This window comes from Lissotriton helveticus, chromosome 4_1 (assembly GCF_964261635.1).
Source record: "Lissotriton helveticus chromosome 4_1, aLisHel1.1, whole genome shotgun sequence".
In the NCBI taxonomy this organism is placed as follows: domain Eukaryota; kingdom Metazoa; phylum Chordata; class Amphibia; order Caudata; family Salamandridae; genus Lissotriton; species Lissotriton helveticus.
This window is the reverse complement of record NC_136063.1, coordinates 199,215,664-199,230,568: the sequence shown is the minus strand read 5'-3', so window position 1 is coordinate 199,230,568 and position 14,905 is coordinate 199,215,664. Positions and strand designations below refer to the sequence as shown.

Here is a 14,905-nt window from a genome sequence, read left to right as displayed (position 1 = left end):
TAGAAAACGACCAGTAGAGGTTATTTTTTTATTTTTCTGGCACAGCCTCTATTTAACTTTCTTGATAGAAAACGACCAGCATAGGTCAGTAAAATATAGAAATCACTTAGGCATTACCTAGATTCCAGGTCATAGAAACTTGTCTTCTACACGCACCCGTAGACAATAATATTTTTTCAAAATTTTGTTTTTTTAGTGATGTAACCACTTTCCCTCCATGTTAAAGAACAGTAGATGTTTCAGCACCCAGGCTAATGTGCTGCATAGCTAAATACATATAAGGTCCCAAAGGCAAGACCGATTGGATTGCAAATGCTTGCTTTGAGTAGGGATTTCTTGGGGGGGGGGGGACAATTTTCACCTTTGTAGTGTAATGATTTGTCTAGTAGATCATGGGACTTTGGTTATTCTGGTTCTTTTAGAGGCAACACACTCCACTCTGAGGGGTATCAATTGTCTTTTGGCAGGATTCACATCCAGAAATCAATCATAATATTAAAAGAAATAGGAACAACAGTCCAACCTTTTAACAGTATCTCTTTTAAACATGATGAGCTTCAGTAGCAACCATGTTAACTAAAAATAATCATTGAGTATCCATTTTATTATTTGGAAATACTTTATGGTACAGTGGCAGTGATATTGTACATGAATCACTAGTACTCTTTTAAATAAGTATATTGTCACATATTACACAACTAAAAACATTAATGTTGAGTAAAAGTAAAGTATTTAAAATCTGTACAATGCTTTGTGATCATCTATGTAAGTAAATGATGCATCAAGGAATTTTACTTTGTGGTTTCCAAAAATTAAACGGTATTAAGTAAATTTGTTTGTAACTCAGCATGGTGAATATTGCTTCCTCTAGGCTCCAATCATACACCCATGAATCTCTGGTTAACCGAAGAGCAGTACTTTATCCGCGCATGTGGCTAACTCCTGGTGGTCTTCAGTTTGTAGAAACCTTGCGGAACATGATCACTTGTCTTCATTTGCAGCTGTCCAGCCTTGGCACCGGTGGGCACTTTTCTCATTATTTGATATGTTCTGAATACCCTCCTGCTCAGCATTCTGATGGTCAAGTATTAACCTTAAGATCAAAACACACCATTTGGACATTTTGTAGTGACCAGCTTGTTAAAGGGTTGAGTGGAGGACGTCTGCACATGACCATCAGGCTCTCTTCCAAACAGCGTCCCATCTCTCTGTCCTTTCATTGCAAGGTAGCGCAGGGCAACAGCATGCCAGTCTATCGCTTCCTCAATGTGCACGCGGCCAACTGAGTGTGATCCTCTAAGGAACGTGCCTGCAGACAGAAAGATGTAGAGACAGTCAGCTTAATCATGCATTTATAGAATAATTCACAAATTACCTAATAGTTCTCATGCCTGCGGGCTGACATTGCATAATAATACTCCAACTATAAATGTTACTGCTGTCATCATGGGTTCTGTTTTTGTTACTATCGTGGTGTAATCATGTATAATGTGGTATATGAATGGTTGATGCTCTTTTGGAATATATGATTATACCACGATTTCAATTACCACGCATGGCTTTACCACGCGAATTTTACATCGCAAGTGGCTTTACCACGCTGGTATTTACAACGTAGGATTTTACTACGCCTAGAAACGTCTTACCTGCACGTCTTTCTCTACGAGCCCTTACTTCCATCCTCCATTGAAACAAGCGTCAAAACACGTATACCAAAATAAAAAAAGGACTGTTTTTTTGACGTACACGGCACGTCTTTGGGGGAGGCTCTTTCCTTTTTCTTTTAAAATTATGTTCGGTTTTTTTTTTAAAGTAAACTGCTTGTTATTTTTTGGGGGGGAGACCCCCCCCAGCCCCCCTCTGCCCACCGCTTGTTATTTTTGGGGGGGGAGACCCCCCCCAGCCCCCCTCTGCCCCCCAAGCCCACGCAGAACGACTCGAAGGAATACCACATCTCCCCCCCAGCCCGTGGTAAAGACGTCGTGGAAGGCACCCTGCGTGGAAGGCACCCTGCGTGGTAAGTGTCACGTGGTAAATGTTAGTAGTGGTAATGCCTTCGTGGTAAATGATGTTTCCCCTCTTTTGTGTATATTGGGACCCAGATTTACAAGCACTTTGTGTCATGTTTGTGGAGATTGTCTTATAATAAGGCTGATAACCTTACTAAGAACGAACGTGAGGCATTAAAAATATTAATGACGGATAGTGACATTACTATACGAGAGGCTGATAAAGGTGGTAACATTGTGATAATGAATAACCAGGACTATGAACAGGATATTCTCTTACAACACCGTAAGTAAGCAAGTAACACCAAAGCCACAATATGGGGATAATAAGGATATACAAATACAATATACTACATTACACTGGGTTTTCATATCTGTACTTCTTTTAGCCCTGAGGAAGTCGCTGTATAATTTGCTTCAAGAGCGTCGAAACACGTGTTGGCTTTTTGAGGCTAAAGAGTCCTACAATTGGACAAAGGATCAATAAAGTATAAGAAAGAAGAAGACTACTGTTATTCTTTGATTGCTTGTTGACATTATATGTTCGCATGTGCTGGGGGTCAGCTTGTATTTTGTTATGTTGTCTTTGACCACATGTTAGGGAGTAGGGTGGTTCTCCCCACCTCATTGGCACTGCACTCTTGTATACCAGTTTATATATAAATTGTTGTGCATTGTTTTTGGGGCGCCACCTCTCTAAAAATGACCGCATAATTATCAATGTTTGGAAAACATTTGAGTCTATTAGTTGGAGCTTCCTTTTTCAAGTTCTAGATACCATGAATTTCAACCACAGTTTTTGCGGTTTGTCAAGACCCACATAGGACCCGGTTGGCACGAGTGTGAGTAAACAATGCATTGGTATACTGCTTCCCTATCAAGAGGAGCAAAATGCAGGGGTGCCCCTCTCACCTTTGCTGTTCGCCCAAATATTAGAACCTCTGGCTGAATGGATCCACAGATATTGGGGCTTTCGGTGGGGGGATGGGCTTGAAGACTGCATATCACTATACGCAGATGATGTGCAGCTGTACCCTCACAACCCTGCAACATCAGGAGACAGAAACATGATCATCCTTGGCATTGCCTCTGGGCATTGCCTCTGGGCTAGTTGAAAGCAGGTCCAGATCCTTGATAGACCCTATTAAGGGTGAAATTATTAACTTGGGAAGACTTACACAGCTGTAGCGATGTCATGACACATTCAAATAGCTGTGTATGTATGTGTCACTAACATCACAACCTTACTGGGACAATAACAAAACTCTCTTCCTCAACAGCACTAACACAAATTCAAAGAAAAGGGGCTCCCTGCCTCTATCCATTCCTGGGTGGATCATTATATGCAAGAAGAATAAACTTCCCTGGTGGCTCTAAAATATTTCAAAACTCTCCTAAAGAGATTCCGCCTCAAACTTTTAAAAGGCTGCAGACTTTCCACAGGGTGTTCTTGAGGGCAGGTAAGCAGCCTAGGATGTCTTTAGCTAAATGCTCCTTCCACCTGTACGCTGGAGGAATGGGGGCAACAAATATCCTATTATATTACTGGGTGACACACATGATCATTAATAATGATTGGGTCTTCAGAGTCCAGGACTTCGCCTGGAATTGGTCTGGTTCTGGACGAGGGGAGGCCTGCATCACATATATAACACTATGATCCAGCCCAACTTGCCCAACGCTACTAAAACAATGTTATGGGCATGGCAAAGTGCACTTAAAGATATTGACTGAGAGATCCCTCTGTGGGCAGGAGATTGGCTCCCAGTGCTAGCAGAGCCAGAGACTTCAGGAGATATGACTTAATTGACCTCTCATGGTTGGGAGCTGTATGGCCCAGAAACATATGAAATCCTACAATGCCGAATTCAAGCTACATCATTCTCACTTCTTCTATTTTCTACAGGTGAAGAGCCTGCTCGCCTCTCTAAGCGGCGCATCAGAGACTGTACCAAGATTTCGTTCTATGGAGGCGTAGCTAATGCTAGGACCAATGGGATAGCACAGCATCACTAGAGTTTACAGCTATTTATAAGTGCATGTACCTGATCACCTGGAAGTCTTGTGCATCAAGTGGCAGGACTATGTTTGGGACCTGGTTGACGATGAGTGGAGAAAGGTGAGAATGGACCTACCTATCGCTGCCCATCTTCAATTGATCCAAATTAATGAAATACCTCCACATGGTTTACTTCACACCCTTATGACTGGGTAGGCGACTGGAACCTAGTTATGCCTGCTGCACTTACGGCATGGACACACTCCTATATATGACATGGCATTGTCCTGCCATTAAACAGTTCGGGCGGCGAGTGGGGGACCCTTGCAGCAGGAGTAAGAAGGTCAGTTTGCCTACATGCTAGGCTGGCCTTATTGGGTTTGTTGAAAGAAGAAGGTGGGCCAAACTATAATTGTTTATTGATGGGAGTGGGCAGCGTTGTGGCTAAGCGGACATGGCCCATCAGCGGAACTCCAGAGAGACCCTGACCATCATGGTATGGAGGAGGGAAACGGATCACTGAACACTCATGGAACAAGAGGTTTATAGGGCCAGAGGACTCCCACAAATATACAAGTGGATTTTGGGTCCCTGGCTGGATTATTCCCAGTACATAGACTCATTTTTCAGAATGCTAGTGCCATTACTGGGAAGTGGAGACTACACTAGCATACTATATGCTGTTATGCAATATGTGGTCACAACATGATGCTGTTTGCCATACCAAGACACATGGGGGCCGATTAGGATGGAGGATTTTCCGCCTCCTCCGGGCCGGCGGAAGCCACCTCCGGCCCGGAGGAGGCGGAAAATCCTCTGCGGAGTCACCAAAGACCCACCGCCGCATTACGATGGCTGGTGGGTCTTGGTTTCTGTCCGCTGCTTTTCCGCCGCGGTCGGATTACAACCACGGCGAAAAAGCTCTCATTTGGCTGGCAGTGTCTATCAGACACCGCCAGCCAAATTAGGAAACATTTGTAAACATGCTTTTCCGCGGCGGTTTTTCCGCCGTGGAAAAGCATGTGTACTTTTGATTTTGGGGGCCCGTTGCGGGCCCCCAGGGTGTAGGCGGGTGGGGGGTGCACATGGGGGGTACCTATGGTACCCCCCAGCATTTACATGCACAAAGCGGCAGGCACCGCGCGGTGCCTGCCGCTTTGTGCATGTAAATGTTAAACATGCACTTTTTAACATTGCGGCGGGTGCTGCTTGAAGCAGCACCCGCCGCAATGTTAAATATCCAGGATGTGACCGCCAGGGTGGCGGTCACATCCTAATTTGCACGGAGGGACCGCCGCAGCCCATGCGGACGGTCCCTCCACCTCTGGGATGTCCGTCCGCCATCCTAATCGGCCCCATGGTTTTTGTCATTGCTTACTGCTGTGTGAATGTCCAGTGATTGGTTGTACTACTCCTTTATGTATAACACATTGGAATGGCGCTGGGCTGGAATGTTGCTGGGCTGGAGGGTAGTGAGTACTCAATGAAAATATATCTGATTTTATTGTCGATTGTTACGTTTATAAAATAAAGATTTCCATTAAAAAACAATCTTAGTTACATGCTCAACTTTGCAACAGCCATCAAGTTTACCTCACCTTCAAACCCTAACTCTGACATATTTGCAGTGGCCAACAACCAATCTAACTCTGTTCATAGAACCAGTGCATACCACAGAGACTAGATTTTAGGACCTACTCTTCTCTTTCCCCACCAAGACTAAAATCTATATTATGAGTCGTCCTTTGATGTGGTATACACCCGTTACAACGGATCTTTTACTCCGCAGACCCATTACAACGCGACCATTACTCCGCATACCATTACAACGCATTGCGCTGGGGGGCGCTCTAGGATAGGTAATAAGTATAATTTACTATCCAACACCTTCCCTAGGGTCCACGGGGACTGGAGTTAGAATAGTAAATTATACTTACCACTATCCAGCGCCCCAAGGCGCTATGCGTTGTAACGGTATGCGGAGTAAAAGGCGCGTTGTAATGGTCTGCGGAGTAAAAGTATGCGTTATAACGTCATACATCCTTTGATGTAGGTGTCACCACCACCTCCACTACATTTCCCACCACTCCTTCTCCTCTGTTTTCCATTATCCACTGTTTACACAATTACACCTGTCATATCCATGAAAAGACATCTTTTTACATCTCAGAGAATAGACCAAAACACTCCAGTACTCAATGGTTTACATTTGCTACGAGTAGCAGGACACAACAACTCCCAAGCACTCTCCATTATACCCAAAATGGTTTACATAATTGGCCCACAATTCTAGCTGCATCCCTTATTACTCACATTCTTCAATGAACATCGTCCTTGCACCTCTCAATATTATGACATGACTAAAGCATTAGTACCACCTTTGTTACCCAGGTATGAGCCCTCCTTAATTATACTAAAACATTTCGGGTTATCTATTCATGTCAATATATATCTGTTCTTTGATTGTTGGTGGCTTTGTGTAAGTCATACTAAAACAAACCTGTGATAGTGGTACTAGCCGAGGATGAAAGGCATCTTAAAGACTCTTGTGGACCGTATAGGATTTAAGATAACGTATGTGCATTGTATGACATTTTCTAAGTACATAGTAGGCTGTCAGAATGCCACTTACATTTTGTGCCTCTCTAGAGAGATTCTGTCTACCTAGCCTAAATTCCTACTGTAGATCCTGGCAAGTCCACTGCGGTTAGATGGTACTATCAGGCGAACTCTACCTCAAGTGGGACTATCTTAGGGGAGTTCTTAGAAATTATTTTGTCTGCATAAATACCTGGGGTTCAGTTAATGAAGCTAAAAATACCCCAGAGTAAACCACAAAGACTCCTTTATTAGATGGCACTCTGGGCATATATAAATACATTAAAAACTATATTCAGAGGACATTACTGGGTACCATTGTCCTTACGAGGTGACAACATGTTTCTGTCCTTTGGCAGTCCAACTTGGTCTGCAGTATTCATCAGGGCGGATGTATGGATCCCTATACTAGTTGCAATGATAGTATCCAAGTCACAGGTAAATTGACCTGATATGAGTAAAAAGAATGCAGCAGCATTGGCGTAGAAAAATATCGTAATTCATGAACTGCATCTAAGTCTAGTGGTAAAGTTTATAATATTTAAAAGCATGGATGGATACATAATCGTCACACACGTGACACTACACACAAAGACATTCTGCATGTACAAATAAGTGATATAACCCACATGAGCATAAAAGACGTGCACATTTCCATGGCTAGCTGTGACCTTACCTTGCCCAGCAAGGCACTGTGCCTCATGGTCTATTGGAGGGTGGGTGACTCCTGTTGTCACACTCTGAAGAATATACATGTTAGATATATGCCACCGTAAAGAAAGACTCACGTTCCTAGTTGGGTTTACTCTCCTTGTGATGAGTAAAACACTGGTGCACAATAGTGCCTGGTGAACCTTGTCATGCTTCATTGTGAAGTATCTAGCTAAAGTCGCCGCTTTGCAAATATAATAGTAAGTTCTACAATGTGTAACAATAACCTTATCTTAAAGTATCTAAATCAGGATATTTTTTTTTTACTTTTAACTTTTCACTTGTCACTTACTTTGTCAAGGAGATTAGCTCTCAGTATTCTTACCCTGCCTCCAGCAACAGCTATGTGATAGGAGGGTGCATTCTCAATGACAACGCTTTTATTCCGTTGTTGATGACACTTTAAGAGGGGTGTGTTTCAGCAGCACCTGCGAATTAGTTTCCTCGGCTGATTCCTCAATTCGGGACACCTGGTGGGCAGTCGCGGTCGGCATGACTTGCGGGTGGGTGGGGTCGGGGTCAAATATTAAAAAATATAGTAAACTTATTTTCACTGACCAGGTCTGATCTTGCTTCGTCCTGCATCATCTCTGCTCCTCACATGAAGCAGGGAGCCTTCCTCCCCACCCCTAAGCCAATCACAATGCTGCAATGGCAGCGTTGTGATTAGCTGGGACACCACCCACACAGGCGTCTATGGGGAGGCCATTTTCTCTGTGTAGGCTGCATGCATGCAGCCTACATGGAGAAAAGGGAGAGTGCGTATAACTGGTTTAGTCGGCCGTATGGCCGACCAAACAGTCAGCGCCCTCAGAGTGGGCAAGACTCTAATCCCCTTCCCTAGATTAGGACCACCCACTCGCCCCCAACCAAACCCTTCTGCTTTGTCGCAGTGCAAGAGGCAGAAACATAAAATGGTATTTATAATACCATTTTATGTTTCTGCATCTCGCACTGTAACAAATAACCCTGGGCGAAGTACTACGCTACGCTCACATTGTTTGCGAAGTTTGCGCTACTTCGCACTACTCAAATTGCACATAGCACAGTGCAAACACACATAGCATAGTGGTCATTTTTTGCTTGCTCGTGATCCTCAACGTCAAGTTTGAGACCGCGAGTGAGCAAAATGACATCCCGGCGAGACTTTTTCCTCGTTCGCGATCAGCAACATCAAGTTGACGATCGCGAGCGTGGAAAATAAACCTCCCGGTGAGATTCTCAACACGGGGAGGTCAGGTTTCTCATTGCGAGTGGTCGCGTATGCTCACGACTGCTCGCGATGAGAAGCTACCAGTCCGCGTTGAGAAAGCTTCCCCTCAAGTAGAAGGCTAATCGAGCTGCGGAAAACGGCCGCTTGCACTGTGCAAGATGCGGTTTGCACTGATTGCACAGGGCGGACAAGCATCCGGCACTGTGCAATCAGTGCGAACAGCATTTTGCACAGTGCACTATGCAGTTCGCGTAGCTACGTGTAGCTCACGTAGTGCGAAGTGCACTTCGCATAGCTACGCGTAGCACTGCTACGTGAACTACGCCCAGGGTTAGTAACAAAGCAGTGGGGCGATGCTCTTCCGCCCACATGGAGGAGCCCCCCCTGCTAGTGGGGGTCGGCTACTCACTCTGTGGCCCTCATCTATTAGCCCAGCGCGAGTTCTGTGTTATGTGCCAGCCTATTGAGTAAGGCATTTTGTTTTTTCCAATTAGGTGCATGTGCTGATACCGGTTGGGGCGTGGCTAAAGACGCATGTGTGACGTCTTCGCGACCCACGTTGTTCTTTGTAGAGTGTCTTGGAAAACATAGTTCCCAAATAGAGATTGCCCATTTTTTATTTATCAGGAGGGTCTTATTACTGTTAATGATAGTACCCACTAATATACGGTGTTGTACGTCTTTATTCTTCACTTGTAGCAAGTACAGAAGTTATTGGAGTGGGGATTATATTGGAGGAACATTTTTATTCCTTGCTTATAGCGAATATAGTATATAGAATTATATGGGTGCATGTAAAGATCCAATTTCCAGTCAATTTGATGAACATCAAATAGCTTTATTTGAGAATCAAGGCAGATACCTCCAGCACAGCTTCACAGCTCAAAGATCAACTCCTATAATCAAAAGCTAACATTCTATCCTAGCAACATAGCTAACATTCTAATGATGACATGCAGATGCACTCAACTCTACACAGCACTAGTATAGGAATTGCTGGTGCACACAAATTTCTAATGAAGAATTCAAAATAATTATATGCATAATCTTGTATACCCACAAAGACTACTGGGAGTTATATCTCACTGCTTAGGCATGCCGTTTTTTATTTTGCGGGAAAACATTTATTTTTTCTTTCATTTAAAACAAAAAAACTATGGATACAAACACTATATAATGTGTCATATTGTGCAGAATGAGAAATGTGTCCCTTATGGAGTGCGGGTACTTTTATTGTGGACCCGTATCTAAACGATAAAAGACTTAGGATCAACAGTCTTACACACTCAAAATTATTTTCCTCCCAAGAGACCCCCAGGAGATATTATCACGGAGTACCCTGGTGTCCGTGTTTAATATAAACATCCAACCCTGTCCTATTTTAGGAGAGAATTGTTCATATTGGCATGTCCCCGATCAAGTTTTTAGATTACATACCATTCAATGTTGTCCGCAGTGTGTTTATTGTCAGTGACTTTTTTGGTAAGTTTGGTATTGTCTTTTTTGGATCTTATTGTGCTTCGGTGTTGTGTTATTGGTACATGAACTTTCATCGTCGTCATGTCTAGGTATAAGAGGTTGCAGGGACATGTCAGGACATAGATAACATTGCTAGAACTGCAATTTATTGGATGGTTTAGCTCCCATGGTGTCGTTAAAGCCAGGTCTATTGACTTGCATTTTTTTATAAACTGACAAACTCGACAGTTCCCACATTGTTGGTGGCCTTTGGGGGTGGGGATGTTGCATAACGTCAGTTGTGTTTCTGCAGTTAGTTTTTTGGGGCGAGTGTCCACCAGTGCATCACGAAGGTTCTGACTTCTCTTGAATGAAAACATCAGTTGTTCTATCTTCAGAATACCTGAATTTAGTATACTCCAGTTTTTCTTAATCAGTTTTGTTACTGAATTAGAGCTGGGGCAAAATGTTGTCACACAGATGGCTCTAGGTTTCCATGTTTTTTTGTAAGTGCCCAGTAGGGCCTCTGTCATTGTTCCTTGCCCTCTTTTTTAGTCTTGTGATGATTCTCTCTGGGTAGTTTTTTTCTCTAAGTGTGTTACTTAGTTTTTTGACATGTTCTTGATATGTTTTCAACTCCAAGTAGTTTCCTCTTAGTCTCAGGAACTGTCCTATCTGTAGACTCTCTCAAAGGGACTGTGGATGAAAACTCTTGTTTCTCTAAGTCTGTTACTTAGTTTTTTGGCATGTTCTTGATATGTTTTCAACTCCATGCAGTTTCCTCTTAGTCTCAGAAACTGTCCTATCTGTAGACTCTCTCAACGGGACTGTGGACGAAACCTCTTTAAGTGTACCAGACTGCTTTTATCCATGGGTTTGTAGTAGACCTCGATTTTTAGGATCCCATCTTCCGGGTATATCCTAAGATAAAAAAATTGTATCTCATTCTTACTCATGTTCATGGTTATCTGAGAAAAAGACTGAGACTGCCCACCCATGCATTAAACTCAAGAACTTCCTCCTTAGTGTCTCTCCAAATAACCAGGACATCATCATCGAAGTACCTCTTCCACAGTTTCATCTGGTTTACCAAAGGAATATCTTCACTGTAGATGAATTGGGTTTTTAAAAAAGTGCACGCTGACAGGCCAGACTGGGTCCACAGGTACTCCCCAAGGAGGTACCCTGGGTTGTTAAAAAATAGTGCGTTTCGTATTAAACACACTTCTGGTTAAAACCATAAGCGCGCAATCTAATATAAAATCAGCAGGCATCATCTAATTTTCCTTTCTAAACATCAGTAGTTGTTCTTCTACCTCTAGTGTGGATTTTTGGGGTGTGTTAGTGTGTAGTAATTCCACATCTAGTATAAGAAGGGTTTCTTCATCTGGTTCAAACTAAGGTCAAGTCTTTCAATTTCTTTTAAAACGTTGTATGACATTACCATGCATGCCATTACCACCATACTAGAGGAAGGGGCCTACACGTTTTACTTAGAGCTTGCATGGCTGCCCCGGTGATTCATAGAAATCACTATTTAGCTACTTAAAATCTAATGGCACACCTTAGAGAGGGTCAAGACGAGATTTTTTTGCGTATTAGAACAAACAAATAAATGTACATTTTATCCTCTACTAAAATGTAATTTCAAAGCCAAATCTCATCCATCAACATTGGGGTTAGAATCCATCATTGAAAAGTACATGTTACTTTTAATGTTCATGTAAATCAAAGCTGCCACGAAGGAGATATTAAAAATACTTACATATACTTATCCTGAAAGTTATCGAGGGTATATAGACAGCTCTCTCCAACACAAAGGTATTCAAAGTACAGCAATAAGAAAGGGTATTTTATTTCATGTGCTTTTAAAAGTAGAACTGAAAGGTAGAAGCTGACATGCTGTAACCCAATCAAATGTGCATTTTTATTAAAATTGATATCTGCTTAAGATAGACAATCCTGCTTGGAAAAGTCACAATGATTTTACGAGTATGTACTGTGCAGGTTGAAGTGTTAGGTCAATTTATAGACGTACATGAGATAAAAGCCGGAATAGAGTCCTCAGTTCTTGGTGCATCTCTAAGGGGTGGTGCAGAAAAGCCAATAAGCATTAACAAAGCCAATAGGTCTCAACTTTGTGAACTATTGCCAAAGCCAATGGTTTTTAGGGTTTCTATGCAGCATGACTAAAGAAGAAGATGATCCAAGTTGGATTGGTAAATAAAAAAAAGTGAAGCAACAAAGAAAGTGGGGTTGGAAGAAACACGGAGAGCGTAGCTGGAGAGAAGGATCACAGAGTTAGTGTCAGAACCATCACATAGGGTGCTGTAAGAAGTATACAACTCAGGCGAGAGACAGCAACATGGATCAGGGGGAGAAGCATATCTGTGAGAAAGTAATGTGGGACGAGGAGCACATAAGAGCAAGCATGACACAGAGGGGCGTGGGGGAGAAGCACAAAGCCAAGATCTGCATGGGGTGCAGTGGAGAGGCGAAGAGAAGTACACAATGGAGACTGCTGAAAACACATGCACTCCTATGGAATGCTTAACCAAAAAGAAAAAAAGGAAAGCAGTGGAAAGGCCCATGTATGAAGCCATGCTCCAGGGAGGGACCAACACAAGAAGAGGAAGGGAAGCCCACACAACCAGTCTTCGAAGCACGATTGACTACTTTTATTGGCTGCTTTATTTAAAGCGTATCACATAATGTGATGAACACAACATATTCTTATTACCACTGCACAGAAATTGAAACCTACAAGTAGGTAATACAATATGAAGTTTAGACAAACATGACTCTGCCAGCAAGCACTCACCCTAGGGTTCACAACACTCTATCATAGACTTTCTTCTCAACATTCACCTATTGATTTCCATTGATAAGGCCGACAGGCTGATAGATAACTGTAGATGGAGTGTAAATGTTTCCTAATCTTTCCTATGAATTAGGTTTACTGGACACCTAGGTGCATAGTTTTACACGAGAACAAGTTATTCAAGAGTAATCAAGTAACAAGCTGAAAATAGTTGTTAAAAATGATGATCGTTTACAGGGATTTAGAGTCATGTTGAGTTAAAGGGTGGTGGTAGTTAGGCTAGGGAGGTTAGTGTGGTGGTGCTGAGGGTGGTGGTGCTGAGGGTGGTGGTGAGGTGGTGGTGGTAAGGCTGGTGAGTTGTTAGGGTGAGAGGGGTGGTAGGATGACAGTGGTGGTTAGGGTGGTGGTGAGGGTGGTGATGGTGAGGGCAGTGGTAGTAGGGTGGTGGGAGGGTGGAGGTTAGAATGATGGTGAGGGTGGTGACGAGGGGGTGGTTGTGAAGGTGGTAGTAAGGGTGGTGGTAGGTTGATGGTGGTGAGGGTGGTGGACGTATTAGTGGTTTGAAGGGTTGTGGTGATGGTTAGGGTGGTGGTGGTTAGGGTATAGTGGTGGCAGGTAGCATAGGTGGTGTTGGTTAAAGTATGGGGTGGAGAAGGAAGAATAGGGTGATGTTAGTGAGAATAGGGGGGTGGTGGTTGTGGTTAGGGTGGTAGTTGGGTTGTGAGGTGGTTTTGGCAGAGTGGTGGTAGGCTGGTTAGGATGATGCTGGGTAGGGTGGTGAGGAGTTGTGAGAGTGGTGGTAGGATGGCAGTGGTGGTTAGGGTGGTGGTGAGGGTGGTGAAGGTGGTGATGGTGAGGGGAGTGGGAGTAGGGTTGTGGGAGGGTGGAGGTGAGAGTGGTGGTGAGGGTGGTGATGAGGGCAGGTGGTTGTGGAGGCAGTAGTAAGGGTGGTAGTAGGTTGGTGGCGGTGAGGGTGGTGAAGGTATTAGTGGTTAGAAGGGTTGTGGTGGTGGTGGTTAGGGTGGTGGTGGTTAGGGTAGAGGGGTGGCATGTAGCGTAGGTGGTTTTGTTTAGAGTAGGGGTGGAGAAGGAAGAATAGGGTGGTGTTAGTGAGAATAGGGTGGTGGTTGTGGTTAGTGTTGCTGGCAGAGTTGTGATAGGGGTGGTGGTTGTATAGTGGTGGTAGTAGGGTTGTGGGGTGGTTTTAGTAGAGTGGTGGTAGGCTGGTTAGGGTGATGCTGGATAGGGTGGTCGTTACAGTTAGGATGATTATTAGGTTAGTGGTATGGTGGTGCTGGTAGAGTAGTAGTGGTGGTGGGGGTTGGTGATGGTGTTGGCTAGGGTGGTAGCTTGGGTGGGTATGGTAGAGCTGATTGGTAGGATGAAGGGGGTGGCTAGGTCGGTAGTGGTTAGGGTAGGGTGGCAGTGGCGGTTGGTAGGGTCAGATGGAGGTGGTGCGGTGGGTGTCTGTAGGACTGCAGTGGTTTGGGTAGGGTGGTGGTGGTGGTTATTAGGGGGGTGGTGGCTATGTTAGACTGGTGGTGGTAAGGATAGGGTGGTGGTCGTTGTAAGGGTGGTAGTGGTTAGGGTAGGGTGGCAAAAGTCATGGTGGTGGATAGTAGGTTGGTGATGGTTAGGGTGGCTTTTAAGGTGGTAGTGTTTAGGATGGCGGTGGTGGTTAGGGTGGTGGGTAGGGTATAGTAGGGAGTTTAAATGGGGTGGTGTTGGTAGGGCGGTTGCTGTAGGGTGGTGGTGGTAGCAGTATGGTGGGGGTACTGTGGTGGTGGTTAGGGTGGTTAGGGTGGTGAGGAGGTGGTAGGGTGGTGGTGCAGGTGGTGGTTGCTAAGGTGGTTAAGGTGGTTAGGTTACTGGTTGTTAAGGTGATGTGGTAAGGATGTTGGTGGGGGTTAGGGTAGAGTAGTGGTGGTTTTGGAAGGGTGTCGGCGTGGTTAGGTGGTCCTAGTGGTGATGGTGGTAGGTAGGTGCGGTAGGGGTGGTATGATGGTGGAGATAGGGAGGTTTTGGTAAAGTGGTGTGTGGTGGCTGTAGGGTAGTGTGATGGTGGTAGGGAGTTTGAAGTAAGGCTTTGGTAGTGG

At 44.2% G+C, this 14,905-nt stretch overlaps 1 protein-coding gene across 1 annotated transcript in view; it reads right to left on the bottom strand.

The window, feature by feature from the left end:
- Positions 1–583: 583 nt before the first annotated feature.
- The window catches only part of LOC144827102 (uncharacterized), a 466,306-nt gene continuing 451,984 nt past the window's right edge, over positions 584–14,905 (bottom strand). Inside the window, exon 28 of the mRNA XM_078685542.1 lies at positions 584–1,309. Coding sequence (XP_078541668.1) covers positions 1,101–1,309 — 209 coding nt within the window. The 3' untranslated portion in view covers positions 584–1,100. The remainder of the gene's footprint in view (positions 1,310–14,905) is intronic.